This window comes from Loxodonta africana, chromosome 18 (genome assembly GCF_030014295.1).
Source record: "Loxodonta africana isolate mLoxAfr1 chromosome 18, mLoxAfr1.hap2, whole genome shotgun sequence".
NCBI lineage: Eukaryota > Metazoa > Chordata > Mammalia > Proboscidea > Elephantidae > Loxodonta > Loxodonta africana.
In genome coordinates this window covers 44,382,767-44,400,595 of record NC_087359.1, presented here as the reverse complement: position 1 = coordinate 44,400,595, position 17,829 = coordinate 44,382,767, and the positions used below count along the sequence as shown (strand labels likewise).

Sequence of the window (17,829 nt, the reverse complement as noted above, 5' to 3'; positions counted from 1 at the left end):
ACAGGTGAAGAAGCAAAACCCACAGAGGCTGATGTTTTGCTTAAGGTTATAGTTCTAATAATAGCATAGCTGGGACTACAAATTAGATCTCTTGTATCCAAAGAAGCATTGTGGGGCTTGCAAATACCCAGCCCAGCAGCTCAGAAACCTGGAAGAGAAACAATCCCAGATTCTGACCCTCAGTTAAAACTTCCCAAGTACCAACTCCGAACAGGCACAGCCCCAGGCCCTTTCACTCATTAGCCCATTTAATGTAATTTAACCCTCATGACAATCCTGTGAAATTAGCCGGCATGTTGCCGATGAGAACACAGAGGTTCTGAGAACTTAAAAGCGACTTGCCCAAGGTCTCCAGGCTTTTCAGGAGCTATGCTGACTCTATTTCCATTTAGGTTCCAATGCTATCGGAACTGTGTTTTCTCTGAGTATCTTTATCAAAGCTTGTTATTTCTGCCTTAAAAGTGATTTCATCCTGATCTCCATGGTTTTTGGCCACTAAGATAAGCCCAAATTTATTTTTAAGCTGCCTGTAGTCAGAGTGGAAGGGCTGCTGAAGAAAAGGGAAAACAGACGTTGGCAATGTATGTATCCACATCATTCAATCTTCTTGGGAACAGACTCAATTCCAGGAACTGATGTAGTTTCTAATATGAGCTGATTTCCTACAACCTCTTACAGGGAGTGCTTAGCACCACCCTGGCTTTAACACATCATGAGCATTGCTATGATTTCAGGTTGCATTTAGCTGATTTAAACTTAGGTGCGTTGTGCCCATTCCTCGTATAAAAAGGAGGCCTGGGGATATTTGACTGGATGTAAAAATATGCTGAGGGAATTAAACACCTTTTTTTTTTTTTTTCCTCAAGAGGGGAAAACCTTGCCTAGTTTGATGCTGACATACTTGTCATTCCTTAAGACTGCTGTGCCTTTAAAGCTTTATCCCGCCCGCCACACCCTTAAGTACAGTACACACTGTACTGTATAGAGCCCAGGTGCCAAGAAACCCCACATCTCTAATCTAGCTGGAAAAGTCATATCAGGTTAATCCCCAATTCTTAAATCAATCAACTTCCAGTTGTCCCATTTGTATAAAAACTGCCCTCCCCCACTTCTCAGTAATCTACTTTTGTTTTCTCCATTTCCTCATGTTTCCATTTCACTTCAACAGAAGGGTCCACTTTTTCTACCTGGAGAACTCCCTGCCACTTTCCCAGCCTGCGGGGAGAGTAAGAAGAGACCATGTGCGAGACTGCCACTGGGGAAGCAGAGGTCCACTAGGGAGACCCACTCTGCTGCCTCCCCCAGCTCAACAGCCCACCAACCACTGGGGATACTGCCAGCTTTCCACTTTATGACCCAAAGGTGTCACCAAAAAGAAACAAGAAAACCCCAAGTCACAAATCTTATGGCACGTTGGAAGGGCTCATGAGCACTACGGACACACGATTTCTGGTTCACTCTTTACCCGCTCAAGCTCTGCCAGGTTCAGGGTCAAGAGCGGTAGGAACACAGAGCCACAGCCCTGGCCACGGAGCTACATCTGGCACAGCAGCTACCCCAGAAAATGGGCAGTCACACTCTGATGTACTAGGGGATAGAGGAGCACCAATGGGGGCAGCTTAGAGGGCCTGGGGGCTCAGGGAAGGCATTGGAGGTGGGTGGGGTACATCTTTTCACAGATGTAAACACAAAGGATGCTCCCCCATCTGCCTCTTCATTATCCTTTCCTTCCTACAGTAGCTCAAAAGGCGGGGAGCAGTTTCCAGGCCATCATCACTACAGTACAAGGTCTATTTCTACTGAAGTGTCCAGAAGATGGTGATAGAGGTGGAAGAAGAGAAGAAACAGGAATAGCAGGATAAAAATAAAAGTATTGAAAGCTGTCGTTTGTACATTGAGCACTGTTCTAAGTGCTTTACATGGATCGTCTCGTTTACTCCTCCGTGAATCCTATAAAGCAGGTGTTAGCATCCCCACTTACAGAGGAGGAAACAAAGGCAGAACAGTCACAGAGCTGAGGATTGCAGAGCCCAGCTCTAAGCTGAGGCTGTCAGTCTCCAGAGGTCGTGAGTTTAACCGTGACATTCTGCCCCTCCATGAGAAGTGAAAGAACAAGTCCCTCTAATAGGTGGTTATGTCATTAGTAAAGTTCTAAAGGAAACCACTATCTTTGTGACATCCTCTCTGATGACAGGTAAAAGAACTAAAATGCTCTCTCGGTTCCACATACTTACACAGAAATTTAAGTTTAAGAGTATGAAAATTGAGGGGGAGTGGAGTGAAAGGGGGGAGGGAGAGTGGAGGGAGATAAACCACAACAACTTGGTGGGAATGCTAATTGGAATTACCGAAATGTCTGAATGACAGAACGTCACTAATCTACACTTGTGATTTAAAAGTCTATTTATATACACACAGTTAAGGTCTTTAAAGACAATGCTATACTCAAATAAGTCAAATGTGCCGCCTAAAATTATGTTTGCATAATTAATTTATTGGGTAACATCTTTCTTTATAAAGAAGACAAAAGAAAAAATTCAGTTTAATCAATTCAAGATCAAATGATCACAAAATCTGAATGAATGCTACCGCCGGGCAAGCATGAAGGTACAAGAGGTAACTAAATACACACAGACTCAAATTGCTTTCTTTACACGTAGTGTTTGTAATGCTGACTCTTCCTGCCATTCATCCTCAACTTCTAAGGAATCTAACAACTAAATACCACTAAACGGCTTGTTTTGTTGGGGTAAAAACTTGTGTTTTTTTTTTTGACATGGATATAAATATTATTTTTAAAATCATTCAGGTGTTACGGGCCTTTGCAAATAAGCATACTTTAGATTCTCTGAGAAAACAGATGCTGCTGTCCCTGTTCCCCCCGGAAAATGTATTAACGTAAAGAAAGCAACTCTAATAAATTCTGTGAAGTCCTTACACAGTCAATGCTGCGAACTTTTCTTATCCTCAGAAACTCTATGCAGACTTCACGTCTATCTTTAAATTTCACATTATCTACTCTTTGCTCTATAAACCTTTCAATGGCCATTGGCCAAATGCAATACTATTCTGATTGGATCTGAGATCTTGGTTCTATTTCTAAAGTTCTCTCTAGTGAAAGCTTCCCTAATCTTCAGCGGTAAGAACTAACTAAGCCTATATCATAATGAATCCATCGTAAGGTGAATTTAGTTTTCTGTTCAATCCTCAGGACAGACGGAGTTTAAGAGTTTGCCACTCTCCTTACAACCCTTCCTATCTCGGTTCTGGGTAACCCGATTACTGCCTATTTTTTTTTTTTTTTTTTTAGATGATCCTGTTCATCTGGTTTAAAGCATTGATTCCATTGGTCAGGGCCTGGTGGCATCCTTCCCCAAACAGTCACTTTTCCCATTGAATTCAAGAGGCATTTGTGGCGCATGCATGGACAGCCATGCTTAACTCTTTCCATTAAGCACGGAAGCACTTACAGAGCAGCAATGAGACTTCCCTTCTCTGCACTACTGCCCATGTCTGAGTCCCCCAGGAAAGACATCAGAGCAGACCGTGTTACCCAGAGCTAATTAGAAAAGAAAGCCCTGCTCTTCCCCGCTCAATGAGTTTCTGCCAAAGCATTTATTTCTGTCGATCCGTGTACGCAACCCCACTTTCTAAAAGAACATTTGGTCACAGATGATTTCGTGTTGTAGCTCCCTCGAGCATCTTACTATAGCACACACTCCTTGTTTTTAGGAATCTAGAGTCTCCCAGGCAAGATTCGAGAGTGAAGAGGGTTTAATTAGCCACCAGCCACGTCTCATTATCAGATCCCAAATTCCAAAGCATTCTTCCAAAGATCATGAAGGTACAGGATTCTCAGATTAAACTCCCTCCCCACTTGGGCGAACTCTTTGTGACAGTGGGTCTGTGTAATTTCTCAGAAGAGGGAACAAGACAGGATTCCTGTTAGGAACTGGATGAGCAGTGAGGTAAGGCAGTAATGATATCTCTTAAAGGCAGAAAAGAAGGAAAGCAAACATTTTAGGAATTTTCGCATCCAGTCATGGAGTCTATATCTACCAGGAGCCAATTTAATAGAAACAAGGGCTATGTAGTTTCTACCAACAGACACGAGATTCTGCCCACACCCCTGTAACCGTCTACTGCACGTAGCTGGAGGTGAAATTGCACACAATGACTTTTTTTTTTTTAAGTGAACTGATTTGGGTTGTGGCAATTCCTCCAGTTTTCAGTAATCTTGGCATGATAATCAGAGTACACTGCAGGGGTACCTGAGTAAGATTTTTCATGCAAGTGCTATTCAGTACCTCCTCCCTCCCCCAGGATCCTGTTTCCTCCTGCACAGACCCTTCCCCGGGCACACACACACACACCCCCTCCATGATGACGTCTCATGTATAATTCATCGTGGGTTTCAGGGAAGAGGGGAACTACAAATACAAGGTCAGGACTCGAGAATGCAAAACTGTTTAATAACGACTCCTTTGTCTCTTAGGAGTAAAATTAATAAGCTGGCCAGGAACCTGGCTAAGTATTTTTAGCTTGATATGGACTGCTGCAGGTAATCCTTAAAATCAAGCTCTATTCGTGTCACTCAAGTGTTAACTCTTTCTCATACACACACACACAACTCGGTTTAATATACTGTTTGCAAACTTAGCAGGCTTTATAAAATAGAGGCATTTAAGAGTGATGAATGTCAATGGGTTGGGCTTATTAAAATCTATTTTTCTACTCCTTTGAGACACACCAACCAAGCCTGATTCTGGAGTTTTAAATTCTAAACCATTCAAATCCCTCAAACTATTTCTTTGCCCAAGAGTGCTTCCCCCAATCACCAAAATTAAGGACTTTATATGTGAAACCTAAACCCTGTGTTTTTGAATTACTTTCTCTAAATCATTAGAACATTGTGTTTTGAGAAGCTTTTGATGTTCAAGGAAGAGTATTTATTTTTAAAATAATAACAGTAAGGAAGTCCCGATCTGCCAGAGGGAACTATTGTCAAGTATCTAAAAATGTTTCAAATCTAACCTTGAACCCAAGTGGAAATGTCTTCATGCCATTTCCCTGCTCAAAAACCTTCAATGGCTCTCCACTGCCTCCTGGATCAAGTTCAAGCTCTGTAGCCTGGCACTCATGAAGCTGCCAGCCTGGATGGCACCTATCTCTCCGGACTTACCTGCCTCACTCTTCCATGTGCATTCTCTGCACCAGCCAAATTGGATCTATACCTTGTCCCCCCATGGACATTTCCGCCTCTTTAACTCTGCCCGCTCCACTGCCCACTCCCCAGTCTGGCTCCCTCACCTCTCTCCTTCCCAGGCTCAACAAAGGTCTACCTCTTCCAAGAAGCCTCACCCTGGGCACTCTTGCCCTGGGCGCTCCTGCCCTGAGCACTCCTGCCCTGGGTGCTCTTGCCCTGGGCACTGGCTGCTTCCCGTGAGGTCTGGCAGCCCTTATTGTCTACACTGCTCGCTCATTTATCTTTAAAATGTTTTACTCACTTTTCATGTCTTTCATCATCCTCTTCTCAACAGGCAATGGAGGGAGCCTCTACATGCCTGTCATTTGGCACCTGAAAACACGCTCATCATCCCTTTTCCCGAAAGCTCTGTGTTCCCTACTCAGTTGTCATCTCTTTGAGACTAGAGGACAAATCCTTTTCTTGACTGTCTTCCCCAACGTGCAGCACAGAGCAAAAACAAACACTGTCACAGAGCAAAAACAAACACTGTTTCTGGGGCCATCCACATCATTCCTCTCCTCCGATGATCTCCTCTGTTGCTTCCTAATGGCTGTATCATTTACTAGAGAAAAGTAATGGAATTGACCTGGGGTGAAGGCTGCCCTACTACGTGCCAGGTGCCGCACTGGGCCCTTCGTGCACCTTAGCTATAGAAAGTTCACAACAACCCAACAAGGCAGCCATTTTGCAGATGAGAAAATGAAGGTTCAGAAAGATTAAGAACTTTCCCGTTGCAGGACAACTTGGGCTGAGGCAGGGAAGACAATTATTATTCTGAGATGCTTATGAACAGTATTGCTTACAAGCAGGAGAATACACTGTATCTCTCTCCTCCTCTTCCAGCACTGTACCATGCTTTAGTTTCCTTACCCCGAGGTCATTAGACGGCCTTCAAACATAATTATTGATGTCTATGGTTAAAAATTCAATAGTAATGTTTATTTATGTATTAATTCATTTACTTATTTACTTACTAGCAAATATGTCATGGAAGAAATCTCAAGAAGTACTTCAAACTTCTTTGTTTGATTTTTTTAATCCTAGGGACAAAGAAGAATGAGAAAAGGGTACAGTCATCTATCCAACGTTGCCTGAAACTCAGGCTAGGAGAGGGGCAAGCAAGATCAGCCAGAGGAGCAGAGGAAAAATTCAAACTCCTTGATCAGAGTCCTTAATTGGTTAGGAAGACAAAAGTGTTGCAACTCCCTGTGAGTCCAATAGGAGTTCCTGGGCGGCTCAAATGACTAGGCGCTAGACTACTAATTGAAAGGTTGGAGGTTCAAACCCACCCAGAGGTGCCTGGGAAGTAAGGCCTGCCGATCTGCTTCTGAAAAGCCACAGCCTTGAAAACCCTATGGAGCAGTTCCACTCTGCACACATGCGGTTGTTATGAGTCAGAATCAACTAGATGACAACTAACAACAAAACATGAGCCCAGGGCTAGGTCCTCCTATGAGACATGAGACGAGATGGTGGTGAAGACGTAGCTCGTGCAGCTAGCTGTTATTGAGTGCTTCCTGTGTGCCAGACCTGCCAGACCCTGTGCAAAGTACTTTACATACTCATATGACCTTCAATTTCTGAGGCAGGTCCAGTGATTATTCCAAAGTCCCGATGAGAAATCAGAAGCTCAGTTTATTTAAATGATTTGCCCAAGATCCTGAGTAAGCTAGTGAGCGGTGGGGTCAGGATTCAGACCCAGGTTTGTTTGTTTATTGAAGCCTGTGCTCTAAAACATGACTGTATTGCCCATACAGACCTGTGTCTCCAACACAGGCCATTCTGACTGACACTGAATGGTGAGCCAGCAAGCCCCTAGGCCTTAAGGAAGTTTGAGTTTATAGGAAAAAAATGGTTTAGCAGCTTCAGGTTAAGACATATTGCCAGCAGCTCAGGGGAACCTCAAACATAAAGGAAAAATGTAACATGGGACCAAGATACTGAACCATCCCCACTATGGAATCAGAGACCTGTACTTTCTCCCTCCCCTCTTTAATAGATTCTTTCCTAATGTTTTCTCCATCTTATGACTTCCCCTATAACTTTCCCTCTTCCCTACATTTTCACTGCTGGGACATAAAAAATGACTCCTGGGTAAAAGTGATTAGTGCTGGTTGGAAGAGAGGTTTCTGAGAAACCTAATAAATCCCTGCTGTCGGCCCATCCCCAGCTTTCTACACGAGGACGTTATCAAGGCTCTTTTCTCCTCCCGCCCCCACCTTTCCTTCTCCTGCACCTAGTTCTGTCTTTACACTGCTGTTTTTCTAGTCTGGTAGGCACAGTGCTGAACTGGAAAGACTCTGCCAAGCCCCTTGGCAGGAGCTGGCCTACAAGAGTCCTGCCCACTGCAGCAGAGCAGAGAAGACAGGGCCTCTGGGCAGGAGAGAGGGCCAGTGCTGGGGTCTGGCTGGGCCGGTGGACAGAACAGGTTTCCCTGGCATATGAACTGCCCTACAGAGCTCAGCTTTCTTATGCCAGGGCCAGGATTACAATTTCGCGCTGGCACTTGCTGTAATTCTACTGGGAGGAGATGAGAGGGGGCAGGGAGTGAGCGAGCACACCACCAGAGTTGGGCGAGCTCCACAGGGCACAGCCACGTGCCTGGAGCGCACGGTCACGCAGGCAGCAGCCACTGTTGCCAGGGCTCACATGAGCGGCTGCTTCCACACTGGCAGAAGAGGAGCTGCTAACCCACAAGTGATGCTGCTGGTTTAACATCAGGGAAGTGGCTCCTCCAGACCCGGGAGGAGGAGAGAGCCCAGGCAGAGTGCACAGGATAAGTGTGGCCACGCTGGAAAAAAAACCATGTCCTAATTTTGCAGAGGGGAGGGGACTGCATGAAACAAATCCATAAATGGACATGGGGGTTGGGGATCCAGCTAATCTTTTCCTTACCCCAGGCCACCGACCTCCTAACACAGCTCTGCGCCCAGCATTCCTGTGCCACACATGGTGCCAATACCTTGTCATGCATTATTTAATTTAATCCTGCTAACGGCCCACGGCAGCAGGACTCTATAATCTCCATTGCATGGATGAGGAGGCTGAGGCTTCACGAGGGTATTAAGTCCACACAGAGTTACGCAGCAAGTCAACGGTGGGCCCAGGACGTGATTCCAAGCCCCTGCGTCCCGAACCTACTCTCTTAACTGCTAAATTTCCTCACTCTACATAAACCAGTAAAAAACCAGTTGCTGTCAAGTTAGACTCCGACTCATGGCAACCCCTGTGTGTCAGAGCAAAACTGTGCTCCATAGGACTTTCAAGGACTCTTTTTTTTTTTGGAAGTTGATCACCAGGCCCTTCTTCTGAAGGCCTCGAGGTGTACTCTAACCTCTAATCTTTGGTTAGCAGCTGAGTCGTCAACCATTTGCACCACCCAGGGACTCCTCTGCTTTTCATGTTTTTGTTGTTGGATGCTGTCAAGTCGATTTTCACACAGTAAACCCATGTGACAGGACAGAACTGTCCTGTAGGGTTTTTTAGGTTGTAGTCTTAACAGGAGCAATCTCCAGGTCTTTTCTCTCTCAGAGAGGAAAGGGTAGGTTCCAACCACCAACATTTCAGAAAATGCCTTTTGCCAGAAGGCTAGGGACTATTGTCATGGGAATTTCAGCAACACTAATGGTGGCACAGAAACCCTGGTGGTGTAGTGATTAAGTGCTACGGCTGCTAACCAAAAGGTCAGCAGTTCGAATCCACCAGGTGCTCCTTGGAAACTCTAATGGGGTACTTCTACTTTGTTCTACTCGGTCGCTATGAGTCAGAATCAACTTGATGGCAATGGGTTTGGTTTGGTATGAAGCTAGAATAGGGCAAGCATGTCATTTACAAGGTTTGGTGAAGAAGACAGGCTTTCGCAAGAAACAGAAGAAAGTCCACTGCCTTCCTGAACGAAGTGGATTCCCTTTTTCCTCATAATCCCCTTGATCCTGATGCATGGGACACACTACCAAGATACAGCAACTGTCCATCATGGCGCACCCAACCTGCAAACATAACAGTATCCTGGCAGGTGGGGGTGGGATCTATGAACTGCATGCCCCTAATGGGAGGGAGGCACGGAAGCCTCATCTCATGATGTTGGGGAAAGCAAGAGAATCCTGTTGCCCTAGCAGGCCCTCCCATAATCCCAGAACCACCAGCACAGAGCCCCACTCATCTACTACTCAACCTCTGCGACCAGCATTTCCCTTCCAGGCCAACACCTGGTCAAAAACCAAAGTCAGCAGAGACAACACCAACTTCCAAGTAGGCAGGTGCAGTAAGTTCTGTCCCACTCCCCAGCTCTTTGTGTGCCACCCTCTACTTCCATCCAAGACCACATGGAAGGGCTTAACTAGCCTTTATCATAACCTGCTCTCAGTGCTTAGAACTGGGAAGAGAACCTTCTTAATTCTTAGCTGAATATGGGCTTAACAGTGGTAGGATACCCCCAAGCTATTCAAAGAAAACCACCAGAGGAAATGATTTCAAATCTGGCTTTGCAAGCATGTGATTTAAAAATAACTCTGCCTTTGTCTGCTAGAGATGACTTTCCCTAAAGGGATTGCTGTCCTTAAAGCAATCGCTCAACTCTCAGGGCAAACACGCATTCTTATTTTTCCATACCGAGCATGTACCTCCAGGAGAGTGCCACCTCTGATAGCGTCTGAAATGTAAACCCTGAAGCAGTCCCGCATCTCTGCTGGCCTGGGAACACCTAGGGTGCTGCATGTTGGATGACTGAGAAGGCCCCGCAGGTGGCGACAATATCCAAGAACCACCACTCTGCACTTCCTTAAGATATCAGCCTAGAAAGTTGAGTAATCTCAATATAGCCCTAACAGGCTTCGATGACTCCCTGGATCGTTTCTTCAAGAAAAAGTTTATTTCTTCAGATATTTGATTCAGTCTGATTGGAGAGCTAGACAGAGGAATAGGTGTGGGAGGGGAAACAGGTTAAAGAATGGGGTCGGGGGGAGCAGCAGTCAGGGTAAATGATATGAGAATTTACAAGAATGCTCACCTTATCATTCTGAGACACCCTTGGGGGTAGACCTACGAATGCATAATTTCTCAGTTTATGGCTTCATTTCCTTTCAGCCAGACAGGTGGCACTGACAACAACACCATGCTACTGAGCATGACTCCGAAGATGCACGCTGGGCAAACAGCAGAGAACAAGCGGCTAGTGCGACTGGTCTGCAAGTATCTCCTGATTAGCCTGATGACTTAGGTTTGAGCAACTAACAGCTTACAACTACACACTACTGTTCTGTTTCTTCTTCGGAACCTAACGTCTCCTGATGTTCCCCAAAATTATGCCATAAAGGGTTAACCAAAAAAACCAAACCCACCGCCGTGGAGTCGATTCCGACTCATAGCGACCCTTATAGGACAGAGTAGAACTGCCCCGTAGAGTTTCCAAGGAGCGCCTGGCAGATTTGAACTGTCGACCCTTGGGTTAGCAGCTGTAACACCTAACCACTACGCCACCAGGGTTTCCCCATAAAGGGTTACGGGACGTAAAAAAGGATTCATCTAGGTGACAGCGCCCTGAGTTAAAAACAGATTTTTCTGACCAAGTTAAAGATCTAGACCAGTGGTTCTCAACTGGGGGTGACTGTCCCTCCCAGGGACATTTGCTCATTTCTGGAGACATTTTTACTTGTCACAACTGGGGTTGGTGGTGTTCCTGGCATCGAGGGTGTAAAGGCCAGGGACGCTGCTAACTATTCTACGACGCACACGGCAGCTCTCCACAACAAAGGCCTGTCCAGCCCAAAGTATCAGCAGCGTCAAGGCTGAGAACCCTTGGTCTACACTGAAATTGTACAATTCCCAGAATGCCTAAGGCTACATCTGTGCTCTTCCCTTCCAAGGACTCATTTTCCTCAGGCTGAACTTCATACTTCTAACCTGGTCAGCTACCCAGAATCCAGGCAGACCTCGGGTTATGAACACCTGATTCACGTACAACCTGAACGTTTGAACCAACCGCTGTAAAGCCTATTAAAAATTCAGGGTACATACAATGGTTCATGACAACAAACAGGAGCTACTTCACGAAGCCCATCCAGACATTATTATTATTACTGTATTATCATGTTAAAGATATTTTAGTGTATCTGGAAGTGTTTCTTTAATGTTTTTATGCATAGAAAGGCATACTATATTCCAAGACAAATGTCTGATTAACTGATGTTAGATACAAACCGTACCTAACTGTTCCGACTGTACGAATTCAAATTAAAGAGAGACTTAGGCATGGAACCCTTCAGGGACTGCCTGTAATCAACAAGTTTCTCCTTTTTCAGGCGTTCTCATAACAGACCATCCATCAAGCCCACATCCTCTTGATTTTTTTTTCATTATATTCTTGTAATGATCAACGATATATGAACAGTACAGTCTTATTTTATCTGAATCTGAGATCTGAAAAAAAGCTTTCAATTTTTCCTTTCTTATTAGGTATATTGAGTTTTCAATCAGAAAAAGAAAATTATTTTAAAGTGTATTTCCATTATTAAAAAAAGACATTTAAATGAATAGCTTATTTCTAAACTAGTGCCCTCTTGGGTCCTAGTGTCTCGCCCCTATTAACATGATACTCACTGAAACTCAGAAGTCCTGTGCTATGGACTGCAACTCTGACCAGGGCATCCGAGTTACTGAAATTTACGAAGAATGCTGACACAACACATTTCATAAGTAGGCTCTGGCAAATGACCATTAAAGAAACTTCAATTTCCAAAACCCCAATTCTTGATTCGCAGTAGGGACCAAAATGTATAGGCCAAATATTAGCATACCTCTTCGGGAAAAAAAAATACAGTATTTCTAACATGGTTCACATGCTATACTTGGCTTGTTGTTGTCAGCTGCCATCGAATGGGCTATGACTCATGGAGACCTTATTGATAGCAGAACAAAATGTTGCCCAGTCCTGTACCATCTTCACAATCGTCGGTATGTTTGAGTCCAGTGTTGCAGCTATAGTGTATTCTGAGTGCCTTCCAACCTAGACAGGCTCATCTTCCAGCACTATATTCTGTTGTGATCCATAAAGTTTTCATTGGATAATTTTTGGAAGTAGATTGCCAGGCCTTTCTTCCTAGTCTGTCTTAGTCTGGAAGCTCCACCGAAACCTGTCCACCATGGGTGACCCTGCCGGTATTTGAAATACTGGTGGCATAGGTTCCAGCATCACAGCAACACGAAAGCCACCGCAGTGCAACAAACTGATGGACGAGTGGTGGCTACACCTGGCAGGGGACTGACAATACTTGATAAGTGATTGTAGGTATTAGAGTAAAACATCCCAATCTATTAACTATTGGGCAAAATTTCCAGATATTTCTCTCCAGAAGGGAAGGTTATATACTGTACCTAATTACTTTAAGAAGGTATTTGAGACGACAAGAATTGAGATAAAAGATACAAGCTGACATAGATATAACAATGACCACGAGGGTTCCAATTAATCCAACACCTGGTGCTAGTCAGCTGGCCCTTTATACATATTATCTCCAATTTTCTCAATAATTCAACTCAGTAAGTATTCATACTCTTTTACATAAAGAGAAACCGAGGCACCAAGAGGTTACGTCAGTTTCTAAGGTCCCCTGGCTACAAAGTGGTAAGTCTCAGTCTGCAGAGCAGAACCACTAGGGGCTTCACTCCCTTCTCCTCTGGTCCTTTTCTCAATCTGAATGGCTATTTATTTTGCTGGTTGTCTTTTCCTGTGAAGAAATCAGAGATAATGGCACTGTACATTCTAAGTAGCAGGGGCTCAGGTTCACACAAAGGAGTGTTTTCCCAAGTTTCTGCAGCCTCCCGGGGTGGCCAGAAGTTAAGACTTAATTCTATTGCAGCCAGTGGCCTTGCGTTATGATACAAAGTAGATTTCGGACAAGGGGCCAGCAGAGAGAGATTTGAAAGGGAGAGCTTTAACTCCGATATTAATATTTCAAGATAGGATGTTCTCTTTCTCCTTTGCATCATTTCCTTCCATTTTAACCTCGCTCTGTGTGTCACAGAAATTTCTACAGGACTCAAGGATGCAGAGTTCAGTAATGATCTCTAGTACAAGTCTCACATTGTCCTGCTTTCTCTCTTCCCCTGCAGCTAAGGCCTGCAGCTCCATGACCTTCCTCACGCTTTCTGTTCCTGGTTACCTGTGCACATGAAATGGTCTTTCTTCCTGTTCATTTTGTGTTATAGGGTGCTAAAGACATAAAGCCAGAGCTGCCTCAACCTGTGTTTGGATCTGAGCATTTGGCAGTGGGTTTTGAAGTACTGGTCATTTTAGATGACGTTTTCGTGTAATATTTCAACACCATTTACAGCTGACGTTGCAGCCCTGGAGGCTTTGGTAAAAGTGGATTAAGAGTAATGTACAGATGAAAATGAGAAGAAAACAAAAGCAGGAACAATTTAGTGTATGCAAACAGCAGCAGGAGAGAGGTGGGGCCTGGCACTGAAAAAGGCTAAGCCATGCTTAACGTGAGAGACTGCTTTTGGATTCAACTTCTCAATGAAATCAACTGGCAACACGTGATAAAAAAGATATCCGTCCCTGACTCCAAACTCACTTTTTTTTTCCTTCAGGCCAGAGAAGAAGAAATGTAGGTAAACCACAGCCTTGTTGAAAATGTACCCAAATTGTTTAGCTAAAAAAAAAAAAAAATTTTTTTTTTTTTTTATTACCCATTCATTTTGAGAATGAGGAAGGGAGACAGGAGGTGAGATGGATATTAATTAGCCCAGTCACAAACTGGAGACTGGCATTTCTCAAACTGTAGTCCTTGGATCAGCTGCATCAGAATTCCCTGGGGAGTGGGTTAAAAATGCCTATTCCTGGGTCCTCACCCCAAGGTTCCTCTTTTAAAACATGTATGTTAAGCCACCCTGAGTATTAAGACATTTACGCCATCTCCACCCTGCTGGATTTTTTTGGCCACCCTGCTCCTCCCCTTCGCCCTCCTCTGCATCTGAAGGGAGAACCTTCTGAGGGGTTTACCTGGTCTGACAGGGCTCTGCATGCAGCTCTGGGACGGGAGGCCAGGATGAATAGGTGCAGAGGCCCGACTGCTGAGGTCCATGACAGGAGGGGCAGCGGAGGAAGCAGGCTGCAGCCCAGGAGGGTGAGGGCTGTGGTCGTGCTGCGACGGGCTAGGGGGAATGCCATTTTCTGACAGAAACTCCTCCAGGTCCATGTATTCCAACTGGAAAGTATCTCCGTCATAGGGAAGGGTTTTGTCCCATAAGGTGGGCCCCAGGAATGCTGACTGGGGGACCGTCGGGCTATTACTGTCATCATCCAGCTTCTTCTCCTTGTCTTTATCTTTACTAAATGCTGCAGAAAAAGAGGAAAGACGGACTTAAAAAAAAAAAAAAAGGAAAGAAAAAAATAAAAAGCATTGCTTTTAACACCCCTCCTGGCCTCTGCCATTAACACTGCTTCAGAACTTCGCCTCTTCTCACAGACACAGGGGTCCTTCCCGGGCTGCTGTTCTTTGTGGATCCAGAGTTAAAAGTTCAGGCAGGACATGGCTCTCTGCCTGTGTTTCAACATCTTCCTATTTACTTTGGAAAGAAAGCACTAGTCCTTGGGAAGGGCTACAGACTGATCTAGAATAAAAACAGCAGAACAGAGCTCCAGTGCGTTACCTGAGGAGATAAAGGACGTCAGTCTAAAGTGGGGAAATAACACCTGCGACTACATACGACTGCTGTGAGATTTAAGAAAACAGCCAATAATCAGGCAGGATGCATTTTCTAGGAAACCCATGACACCAATGACATTGGGTCATTCAGATGACAAAGCCAGGGTGTGGGTGATCTCAATTTTGGTAAAGCAGGGACTCTCTGCTTTTCTTTAAACAAAGTATTGAAGATATGGAAGCTCTGAAATTTGAAGGCACTTGATCCATGTCTTACACACACGGAGAAGAAAAATCAGAGCCTTCTGAGCTCCGGTGTTTGCTCCTCAAGCCAGTGGAGCACACTGTTTTACACAAAAGCAGTTTTTAAAATAGAAAGTGCTTTTTTTTCCTCCTCCTTCCCAAACGCTTAAGTATGATCCGATTTACAAGAATTGTATGTCTATACACTGTCACAGGTACAGCTATTGGAAAAGATGAGACACTCTACATACTACTCTACATATGGAAGTATGTAGCTGTTTCCTACCTGGAAATATCAGTCACCTGATCTGGTTTTTAAGGGGATGCTCTGAATTTTGCCAGTTCTTTTTTTTTTACCCAGGCACTGTGGTAATCTGGGATTAAGGAATTCTCAGTTTCTTCCTCAAGGAAGCAGAGCCTCCACCGCCATCCATTCCAACCCTCTACAGTCTCATTTCCCGAGAATCTGACTTAAAATACCCACAGATGCAAAAGCCTGCAGGCGGCCCCTTCCTCCCAAGGTGCTATCCGTTAAAGGAGAGTTAAGGGAGGGAAGCTATGCTCTGCAGACTGCGAACCAAACCTCTCAGCTCTTGCAAAGCAACAGGTTGTCCCTAGGAAAGGAGATGCAAGCACTGCGAAGCTATTTGTGGCCAAATAATCTCTCAAGACTTTACGCTATGAGCCGCAGGGTTCACATTTTCTGCTGGGATTCCGAAAGCACGAAACCCATCAGCCCAAATGACAAATGCGTGGCGGCACCAGCTTGGCTCCGCGCCTCCCTGCACGCACCCCTCCTCTCCCGCTACAGTCAAGGTTGCCTGGGGAAGGTTTGCGACTTACCAAGAAATGGCTCAAGCCAGAGGAGGCTCCTGCGCGCTTACACGTGAGCCGGCTGGACTCTCCCCTCCCACCAGGAAAAGTGAACCGGGAAAGTGTCAGCGCTGGAGGCGTGCACGGCTTCCAGCCGAGAAACCACTCCCCCCACCGGCCCCAGCCCCCACCCCCTTTCTGAATTACCCTTCTTGGGGAGCAAACGCTCGGCCGCTCTCCCCTCCAGAATTCCAAATACTAATAACAGAAACAATAAGGCCATCCCAATACCCAGGCTACGCGGCGAGAGCCCCCACTCGAGCCACTTCCTCCAGCCCCCGACCGGGCAGTAGCGGGCCCCCCGGTTTCTCCTCCCAGCCCGCCGAGCCCCGCTCTCGCGCAGGCGGTTTCGCTCTCCGTGCGGGTACACCTTGTAGGGGACAAGCCTGACCTGACAAGTTACACCTTCTCCCTGCGCCGCCGAAGCGGCACCAGGGAGGCTGGCAGCGCTCCCCCCCATGTTGCTGACCGAGGGGTTCGCCAGGGACAAGGAGGGCGGGAGGTGGGTACTCCAGCGGGCCTGCGGGGATGCCAAGCCGGGGGGTCCCGGGAGCGTCGCCCCTTCCCAGAGCGGCGCGGCCGCCGCAGCGCTCACCGTCTTCGTGATGAAGGGGGAGCTTCAGCGGGTTCTCCAGCAGGGACCTGAGCACGCCGTAGGGAGGCGGGATAAAGGTGGGGTTCAGGGGGAGCGGTCGGGACATTTTCTCCATGGCGATGCACTCAATTTTTTTTCTTTAAAAAATAAAAAACCCAACCGCCCCCCCAAAATGTTGCTGAGCTGTTTCCTCCGTCCTTTGGCAAAAGTAGTCTCTTTCAAGGCGGTGGAAACAAGAGAAGAAAAAATTTACTTTTATCTTTGTAAATACGTATGCATAAAAATTTAAAAAGCAAAAACTTTCGGGTTCCCGTTGCAGATGGTCCCCGGAGAGTGCGCCAAGTGCCCCCGGGGTCCTCGGCGACGTGCAGGATGCTGCCACCTGCCTCGAACCTCTCGTCTCGCAAAATGTTGAAAATTGCGGAAAAGAAAGACAACAGGAGAGAGCGGCCGCAGGCAGCGTGCGGGCCCCAGCCCCGTCGCGCGAGCACCCGAGGCCGCGCGCCGTCCCGCCCCGCCCCCCCGCCCCGCGCCACGGCCGCTGCTCCCCCACGCTCCGCGGCCCCGCAGCGCCCGGCTCAGCGCATCCGGCCGCCCATGTGCGGGGCTCTGACAAGAGTGACGTCAGGGTCCGCACCGCGCGCCGATAGGCGTGTGGGGGCGGAGCCCCGCGAGGCCCCGCCCCAATCGCCACCGCCCCGCCCGCCCTCCGCCTTGTGTTTAGCGTCGTCGCGCGCGCCAGTTTTCCGGGATCTGGAAAGCGTTGGTGGGCTGCGAAGGGGCAGGTGCCCGATCCACCGGGCCACCCACCTGGGCTGAGAATCTAGTTGTTTTTTTTTTTTTTCCAGGGCGGGGAGAAGCATGAGGAGTTTCTATCATTGGCTCTCAACCTGGGAATGACTTAAGTTTAAAAAATCTCGATGCCTAGGCCGCGCCCCAGATCAATGAAATCAGAATACCTGGGGTGGGACCCAGGCAGCAATGGTTTTTAAAACATCCCAGGTAGTTCTAATGAGCAGCCAAGTGAGTATGCGTGGTTTACATCGAACGGAGACAAATATTCCTCTAAAATCGTGTTCTGGCTCAAACCAAGCTTAGAGCCTCTTGGCCGGTTTCCACAACCACCAATAAATGACTACTGGCTAGAAGCTCAACTGCGATGCGCAGAGCGGAGAGGAGCGTGGAGCGGCGGACGGGGCTGCTGTGACTACTTTCCCACGCCA

The 17,829-nt window shown here is 46.5% G+C and overlaps 1 protein-coding gene across 2 annotated transcripts in view; it reads right to left on the bottom strand.

Moving 5' to 3' along the window:
- The window catches only part of HLF (HLF transcription factor, PAR bZIP family member), a 63,303-nt gene extending 46,218 nt beyond the window's left edge, over nt 1-17,085 (bottom strand). For both annotated transcript variants that reach the window (XM_023553559.2, XM_003414608.4), the window contains exons 1-2: nt 16,607-17,085; nt 14,253-14,588 (exon numbers count right to left, since the gene is read on the bottom strand). In XM_023553559.2, the coding sequence (XP_023409327.1) occupies nt 14,253-14,588; nt 16,607-16,721 (451 nt within the window). In that variant the 5' untranslated portion in view covers nt 16,722-17,085. The remainder of the gene's footprint in view (nt 1-14,252; nt 14,589-16,606) is intronic.
- Nucleotides 17,086-17,829: the final 744 nt, after the last annotated feature.